This window comes from Quercus robur, chromosome 2, assembly GCF_932294415.1.
Source record: "Quercus robur chromosome 2, dhQueRobu3.1, whole genome shotgun sequence".
In the NCBI taxonomy this organism is placed as follows: Eukaryota; Viridiplantae; Streptophyta; class Magnoliopsida; order Fagales; family Fagaceae; genus Quercus; species Quercus robur.
Genome location: NC_065535.1, coordinates 78,140,533 through 78,149,957, shown reverse-complemented (window position 1 = coordinate 78,149,957; position 9,425 = coordinate 78,140,533). Strand labels below are relative to the sequence as shown.

At 30.4% G+C, this 9,425-nt stretch overlaps 1 protein-coding gene across 1 annotated transcript; it reads left to right on the top strand.

Moving 5' to 3' along the window:
* Positions 1-7,310: 7,310 nt before the first annotated feature.
* LOC126715156 (zinc-finger homeodomain protein 9-like) lies at positions 7,311-9,064 on the top strand. The gene has a single exon (XM_050415615.1). The coding sequence runs from the start codon at positions 7,774-7,776 to the stop codon at positions 8,791-8,793; it is 1,020 nt and encodes a 339-aa protein (XP_050271572.1). The 5' UTR covers positions 7,311-7,773; the 3' UTR covers positions 8,794-9,064.
* Positions 9,065-9,425: the final 361 nt, after the last annotated feature.

The following is a 9,425-nucleotide window of genomic DNA, read 5'->3' as shown; positions in this document are numbered from 1 at the left end:
GGACTTAGCTCCTATGTTGCATTTGGGGACACATATGGCCAAATTCCAATGGGTTCCACCCAAAATATATATATATATATATATATATATTTAGATCTGCTCCATCCATTAATTTTCTTTAAGTTTTTATAGGATAGTTTTCTTTAAATTAATAAATGTAAAAGAAGAACAACTTACTTATTGTTTATAACCATATTCTTCAAGATATGAGAATCTGCAGCCTAGAAAAGTCACTCAAATTTGCTTTGCATTCCATTACTTTCTGTTTCATTTGTAACCTTTACAGAAAGCGACTTTAGGTCTTTTAATAAAAATAAAAAACCAATTTTGCACTTATACATAATTGGTAACTCAGTGATATAGTATGGTCTTTTTTATTAGAAGACTTAGAATTTGAATCTCATGTTTTCTATTGTTGTAACTATTGAAATTTGTAAAAAAAAGAAAAAGAAATTAAAAGTCTTTTATCATATAGAAGACATGTATCTTCATATGTCACATGTGTATAATGACTAATGTGAGTAGCTTTGGAAGTATCACAAATTACCTAAATATTTTAATCTCTAAGTATAAATTTGGGGATTCAACCCAAAACTAAACCCTATAAAAGAGAACTGTTGCCACTAAACCATAAGATCATTGGTACTAAAACTAATGGTTTGTTAAGCTATTGATAATGATCAGAGATAGGTACTAAACTAATGGCTTTAGAAGTATCTCAATAGTCTTGTAGGTGTAGAATAGATTGGTTTCCTTTATTAGGAAATCCAAGGTTTGAATCCTAATGCTCTTAAATAGATGTTTCTTAGTAAGTTTCATCAGGTTAAAAAGATAAATATTAAGATATATGAATCACACTAGATCACTTCAAAGTGTAGGGTATTTTTTCCCAATAAACTTATAAAATAACCTTTAATCTTGTAAATTTTATGCTCACTAGAGTTGAACCCAAGACCTTTACCTTTGAAAGGAGGAAAAGTACCCAACTGACTTAAATGATATGTCTTCTCACCCAAAATAATAATAATAATAATAATAAACAACCTTGGGTGTTATGAAAATTAGAAAATCAAAATCTTAGAGGATAGCATATTTATATGAGAGTCTTCCTTATAAGATGGAGGTTATGAATTTAAATCTTTTTACATTTTTTCATAGAATCTCACTAATACATTTAAAAAATTAAAAATTAAAAAAAGTCAAAATTATCATATTTTGTGCTTTAAATTGAAGGAGGCAAAAGTTTTTTCTGTAATTTTTTTTTTTTGATACAAGATAGAATTTCTATTCTAGCCTAATCTAAGTGTATATATGTGTGAAGCTCCTTCCTAGAGACTTGAACCCCGGCCCTTGCCTCCTACACCCCATAAACACTTATATTTATAAAGTGATTATCGCACCAAAGGTGTACGATGAAGTAATTTTTGTTCACTTACAAGCAGCCACAAATCTAGGATCCATTTAATGAAGTAAATAATATTACTTTAATACTACCGCGCACTTTCAATGCGATGGTTACTCTATAAGTATAAGTAGGGTTGTCCAAGGACCTGCTTGACTTGCTATCACTGACCAAACCCGACCCACCATCGACCGAGCCGACTTCTCCGGTGGTCGGAGATGGATTTCATTCTTCAAAAACTGAGATCGGAGGGTCAAATATTGGATCTCCTCCTCTTAAATCTGAGAAACCTGACCCGACCGATCCATCTATTTTTCAGGCAAGAAGTTGCAGAAATCTAGCGACTTTGTGATTTTTCAAGAAGATCTAGGCTAGATCCTGAGAGATTTCACCAGATCTAGCTGAGATCTTGCCCAAAATGGTCAAGATCTCGCTGGATCGAGCCAAATCTAGCTAGATTTCAACTGTTTTTCAAAATTTTTCTCACTTGATTTCTACTGTTTTTCATCTTTTCCTTGTTGGATTCTCGCTATTTTTCATATCTTCAATCCCAACCGATTTGTCTGACATCCATTGAAGCTCCAATTCGCCCGATCCGATCAACCATTCTGGTCAGCTGCGGGTTGAAATTCTGACCACCCAATTTGGTCGGGTCGATTCCGAGTTGGGCACAAACCCGACTCGGACCAACTCGTGGACAGGCTTAAGTATAAGTACTGTGGGGTGTGGGGGGTAAGGGCCGAGATTCAAGTTTACAGAAATGAGCTTCACACATATATACACTTAAGCTAAAGTAGAATTTCTACCTTTTATATAAGTGCCTTTAGGAAAAATTAATGGATCATTTTAAGAAAATTTTAATATCACTTTTATGAGAAATATAAAAAGTAGTTAAAAAATTAATTATTTTTTTCTTTTTTCTTAATAAGTTTTTAAAAATATTTCGTAAGTCAATAATCGTAGAGTATCCACTAATTTTTCCATTATAAAAATAGTTAAGAACATATGATTTGTAGACTTCCCTAATTTTTGAAACTTTCATCCGCTCAAAATTAAATCTTTGTAAGACCTAAATTTTATGGAGTTTGATGATTATACTTTAAGTTTTATTTGGTCTTTCCTCAAAAGAAAAAAGAAAATATTTGGTCAAATTTAAACAATTCATTGGGCAAGTCACAATGCTCCATTAGCATAGGTTTTTTTTTTTTTTTTTTTTTTTTTTTTTTTTTTTTTGAAGTACACCTCTTTAGGATAGTATTTTTACTTGTTTATTGGGTTTAAAAATAATTTGTACAAAAGTATAACTATAGTTAATAAATAGAAAATAAGGTTTTAAAAATAAAAAGTAGAATGTAGATCAAATAAATTGAAATAAACTCTCTAATAAGGTGTTCCCATTCATATTGTTGGAATATGAGCTGTGCTATTCCACTTCAAAATTAATTGGTGATGAAAAAAACACATTCAAATCTTTTATGGCTTTCAACATCACACCACGCAAGCCTGTTTTTAAAATGGTTATAGGGAGTCAAATTATGATCCTCTAACACATAATTATTAAAAAAAAAAATTATCAAAAGAAAGTTGCTTTCAACTTTGCTAACTATTCTCAAAATATATATATATATATATATTTTTAAACAAACACACAAAAAAATAAAAATAAAAATAATGTTCAAACATAAAAACAAATCATTTTTTATGAACAAAATCATAAACTCAACATGATGAAGATTTCAAGGGCATGATACATACACCCAAAATATAATTAAAATATACTGTTATCATCAATTTCAAAACACAAAAATTTCTTTCATAAAAATAAAAAAAAGTAGTAAAAGTATATAAAACTTTCGTTTCACATCAACATTCTGATATTGAGTTTATCGTGGGCCCAATTCCAAGCTTTTAAACTGCAAACAGTACGTACTGTGAGAAAAGAAAGTGTTGTACAGTCAAATTATTATTATTATTTACAGTCAAAATTTGAAAATCCCTCAAAGACTAACAGTAATATATTAATAATAAAAAAATATACACAACCTAAGAGTCTTCGTAATAAATTCGAAAGTTGTGAGTTTCAATGCAATTGCTGCTTACACGACCTTCGATGATTAAACCTTAGCTCCTCCATGATTGGTCCAATGACGTCACCAAATACCTACGCTGCAAGTACTTGTCTCTTTGCTTAATCTTACTTTTTAATTCCCTAAAGTTTAGCTCAATTTGCATATCTTCGCCGACTTAATACGCGACGATTTTTTATAAATTATTTATATATATTTTCTCTATTTATTACTTAACCTTTTAAGAGAGTATAATTTATTGTCTTGTTTACTATATAAAAATATATAAGTTTTTAAAATTATACTCACTAATTTAAATTATAAAAAAATGATATTAACTTTTTAAATAAAGTAAAGAATAAGATAAAAATTTTATTTATTAATTTTAAATTTTTTATAAGTTTTTAAAATTACACTCACTAATTTAAATTAAAAAAAAAAATGATATTGACTTTTTAAATAAAATAAAGAATAAGATAGAAATTTTATTTATTAATTTTAAAAAGAGAACTTCATTTTTGAAACATTCCAAAATAGAATAGAAGATCAATAAATTGGGACAGAAGGAATATTATTTAAACAAGTTAGATAACTTATTAAAAACTCATATGATTAAAATTATGTATGAATAGTTTTTTTAAGAGTGTTCTTAATTCAATTGTTAATAAAACAATTTAAAAAAAAATTAACACAATTTTCTTGGGAAATATAAATGCAGTTTATTTAATAATTTTTCTATGAAATGGTTTTAAAAGTAGTTTCAAAACCAATGTTTTTAAGTTATCTCTTAAATTTTTTCATTTTTTTTAAGAAAATGTTAACAAATGTCATAAAGGTAATGATTTGGGAACTATTTTTAGAAATATTTTATAAAAAAATAAAAAAATAATTAATTTTGCTAAGAGCTTTTTATATTTTATATGAAAATGCTGTCAAAACTTCTTAATATGTGTTATTAACAATTGTCCTAAGAGCAACCTATTTAAGTAATCTTATTTTCAATCGGCTAAGTGTGGATTCGCACCCAAACTTTTTCTTATTTAATTAGCTAGCCTAATAAACCACTGATTATCATCAAAGTCAGTGCACTCAAGGGTTTGGATTTTTTTGAAACCAGCAAAAGCAATAACAATTAGAGTATTTCTCAAAGTACCCTATCATTTCTCTTACTTGCCACTTTTTTGTCGATTTTTAAGACTTATCTAATTAATTGCTAATTTGACTTTAATAATGTGAACAGGATCCAAATTAATATACGTGGCATCTTGGACATGTAAAAATGTAACATGCAGGTGCTGCCACGTGTATTTTATTGAACACGTGTCATCAATTTGCATGCTTTTATTACGTGTTAATTTTGATTAGTATAGTTTTCAACCTCTCGTTTTTCATGCAATAGGAATAGGGTCCAAATTTTGGGCTGGACTGGGTTTTGTAATAGTTGGAAATTATGAGGGGCAATTTGGTCCGAGAGAAAAAAAAAGTGGATCCAAGGTTTTATTACGGTACGGTTATAAGGACGTGTTGCTTTTTGTCAGGGCCAAGGTTGCAACCGTGCGAGCAGTAGTCGAAGCGGTGTCGTTTTTGATTGACAAAACAAAACATGACACGGTTTCATCACGGACAGACCCGTTCCCATGTCCGAAAATTCTCTCAAGCCGACAAAGATCTTCAAATATTTTGAGACATCACCTTGATAATGCCACTTTCTTTCTTTCTTTTTCTTTCTTTCTTTCTTTTTTGATTTAAAACTTAAAAGATAGAAAATAATAATAATGCCACTTTGGTATTTTGGGTTTTAATTAATTTGACTGATTTGATATTTGTGGTTTAATAAAAGATTCGTGATTGAATTTGGCAATTAATTATAGCGAGCAATTATTTTGTAATAAATACTATAAATATAAATCCTATTATATTTATATATTTTTAAATTTATTATTTAGTCGGTAACCTTTATATATATATATTTTTTTAAAAAGTGTTAATTTATGACATCCGTTTTTAATAATAACCCTTTATTATCAGACCAAAATACTAATCGGCTTTTGATGTAAGTGAGAATTGAACTCTAGATCTCTTATTCAACCATCAAATACTTTATGAGTTGAGTTAATTAGGACCCACAAGTGACCCATACATGTAAAGATCATTTCTTTCTCTTTTTTTGAAAAACACATAATCCTTTTTATTTTAGTAATAATTTTTATTGGTAATATTGTTGTAATTAAATAAGATTTGGATCAAACTCCACAGCCATTACAAAAAGCAACTATTATATAATAAAACAATATAAATGTAAATCCTATCATGTCTATGCTTCTTTAAATAAATTTAATTTTCACTCAAGAGAGAATGTGATAATTTTAAACTTAACTTCTAGAAGTCCTAAAGTCCTTTTTGAAATTGCAAATAATCCTTATTATTTTAGTAGTTTTTTTTATTGGTAATTAAAAAAAAAAAAAAAAGGTTTGGCTTACCTCCAGTAATTTTTATAATGGAGGTCTCTTTTTGTTTTAAATACACAATGACAAATGGCAGTATATTTTAATATTCACATTTTATTTAGTTAATTGGTGATGTGACAGTTTCTCATTAAAATAAAAATAAATTCCAATTAAAAAAGTTTTGGAGGTAAGCCAAACCCAAAAAAAATATATATTTGAGATTAAATTTTGTGTTTATCATAGAGAGAAATTATTATGTAATAAGCACTATAAATTAAATCTTATCATGTTTAGGCTTCCTTTTGATAAATTTGTTTATCTCAAGAGAGAATACGACAATTTTAAACTTAACATTTAGAGGCCCTACAATCTTTTTAAAAAACGGACATAATTCTTTTTATTTTAATAAATTTTTTCGTAAAATAAAAAAGATTTGAGATTGAGAGTCACCTTCTATAGAGATATATTGTTATGTAATAAATACTACATTTAAATCTTATCACATGTATGCCTCTTTTTTATTAATTTATTTTTCTTTAGAGGCCCTAAATTTTTATAGTAGAATTTGTATTTTTGTGGTTAGAGCCGAAAACATGATTTGAACTTTGGGAGCCAAACGTGAATAGAAAAAGAAATCCAACGAATCAAAACTAGCGTTTTATCGAATACTAAAATAAAGAAAATAAAAGACACATAAAAAAATATTTTTTTAATATATATTTTTATAGATAATTTAATAGTTTCAATGGAAGGGGATTTGATAATAGAAAAACATTTCCATTTGAAAATATTAAAAAGTCTCAATTAAATTACATGACTTATAAAATTTTATGTTTTTTTTTTAAATTCTAAAAATCATCCATAATTTTTGCATTAAATTTAGCAACAAAATTTCATTTTGAAGTTTCAATGTACTAACAAAATTTCATTTTGAAGTCTCAGACTCAATGTACTAACGAAATTTCATTTTGAAAAATCAATTAGAATAAATTCCACAATAATCAAAGATTGAAAAAGTTGGGGTGTCCAAAACAAAAATAAAAAAAGGTTTACTGTTTTAAGCGGTCCACACCTTACAGCAAATTGACAAATTAAGATGGGCTACAGCAATGTCTCAGAGTGACAGGTCTCTCTCTCACTCACTGCTACGGTTAATTACCCTCATAATAATTAACAGCTTCTCCGGGTGAACTCGGTTTGTTTTGCTGAGTCATAAACTCAAAAGAAAATCCTTCAAACAGAGCTCACTAACTCGGACCATTATTGTAAGCAAAAAGCATGTAGAGAAAGAGAAAGACCCAGTCAAAACGTCAAGGAAGAAAATGAGTGAAGAAAGTAGAAACTATAAATAAAGAGTGAATAAGGGTCATTCAACTAGGCTTAGGTATATTTATTACACACACACAAATACAACATCTAACCCCAATAGGGTCCAGCAACTTAACCATGGATTAGAACCAGGGTTAAAAAAACAAGTGGTTAAGAAGGACAACCACAAAACACAGATTTTTATTATCAACAGTCTTCACTGCTCATCACCACCACCATCATCATCATCATCTTCCTTCTCCTCTTTTTTATTCTTCTTCTTCTTCTTCTTCTACCCCCCAAAACCAAAACCCAAAGGGGAAAAAAAAAAAAAAAAAAAAAACCCATCTTGGTCTTTCAATAAGTCCACCTAACCTTTCATTTCTCTTCAATATATGCTAATCTTAGTATCACCCAAACTTCCATGAATAGACAAAGTTCTAATCTTTACAGAAACCAAAACCTAACAACAACTTCTTAAAAGCTGTTTTCTTTTTCTTTTCTGATTTAATTTTAAAATTTTTTTTTATGACCCCTAGATGTTAGAGCCATGGACTTAACCCCTACAATCATCACCGCCAACAACAACACCGGCATCAATAATACTACAGCCAAATCCCCAGAAGCTGATAGTGAAACACCAACCCGGATTCAACCTTCAAAGCCTCTATCTTTCTCAAATGGTGTACTCAAGCGCCACAATCCTCATCACCATCACCATCATCAACATCACTTTACAAGTCCACAACTTGTTGTTACCTACAGAGAATGCCTTAAAAACCATGCAGCTTCTTTAGGAGGCCATGCTTTAGATGGGTGTGGTGAGTTTATGCCTTCACAATCAGCCACCCCAGCTGACCCAACTTCACTCAAATGTGCTGCTTGTGGTTGCCATAGAAATTTCCATCGCAGAGAGCCTGATGACCCAATTCCAACTTCACAAACCACTCATGTAATTGAGTATCAACCTCACCATCGCCACCACCCTCCACCGCCACCACTACCACCACAATCACAACCACAGTTACCTTCAAATAGAAGCCCCAATTCAGCTTCACCACCACCAATTTCATCTTCCTATTTCCCCTCCTCAGCACCGCACATGCTTTTAGCTCTATCTGGGGGTTTATCTGCTCCACCAGATACCCCAACTGGGCATAATAATGCTATACTGACACCAAGCCCCAATGCAAGGAAGAGATTCAGGACCAAGTTCAGCCAGGATCAGAAAGAGAAGATGCACCAGTTTGCTGAAAGAGTTGGATGGAAGATGCAAAAGAGAGATGAGGAATTGGTGCAAGAGTTTTGCAATGAAGTTGGGGTTGATAAGGGTGTGTTAAAGGTTTGGATGCACAACAATAAGAACACTTTTGGGAAGAGAGATGTGAATGGTGGCGGTGCTGGGAACAGTAACAACATTCTTGAACACACCCACAATGGCAACAACATCAGCAACAATGAAAACAACAACAGCAACAACAATAGCAACCTTGGAGAGAATCTGAATCACTACCAGAGTGATAGTGGAGCTCATGGTGGTGCTACTAATGGGTCATCTTCATCTTCTTGATCTTTGATGGAATAATAAGGAGGTATTAGATAGAGTAAAAAAAGACTTGGGTTATTAATTAATTCTAGTTGCTTTCTTTCTTGCTCAGTTTAATTGTTCTTTTTTGTTAGTTTAATTTTAATGAGATGATGATCACTTTGTTGAGGATAGCATGGGAGAGTTCTAGATTGAACCAAAAAAGGGAATTTTTATTTGGTTTATTTAATTCTTCTTTTTGGCTCATGAAGAACTTTAGCTATTTTATATATTTATTTTTTAAAGTTCATTTGCACTTTTTTTTGCATGATTTCCTTCTGTCATCAGTCTCTTTTGAGATTGTGGTGCTGAGGGGTTAGTGCCTTTGTGGGGATCATGAACTTTAATTAGCTTATAGTTTTATTCTTCTCTCAAGAATTTTAGAATAAGCAGTCTTGCTATGCTTTTTCTCTTTCCGGACAGCAATAGAATTGTATGATTTCTGAATCTAATGTCTCATCAGAGAGAGAGAGAGAGAGAGAGAGAGAGAGATTTCTTATCATCTGTCTGAGAGAAAGAAGCAGAAAGTGTGTCACATAAATTAGGACGGTTATAATATTATTATTCTTCTAGTTTATCCCTTAGCTTTATGTAATTCTATACTGTTTGATTTATAA

Coding starts and splice junctions, on each gene's coding strand:
- LOC126715156 (XM_050415615.1), top strand. CDS start 7,774: ATGGACTTAACCCCTACAATCATCACCGCCAACAACAACACCGGCATC.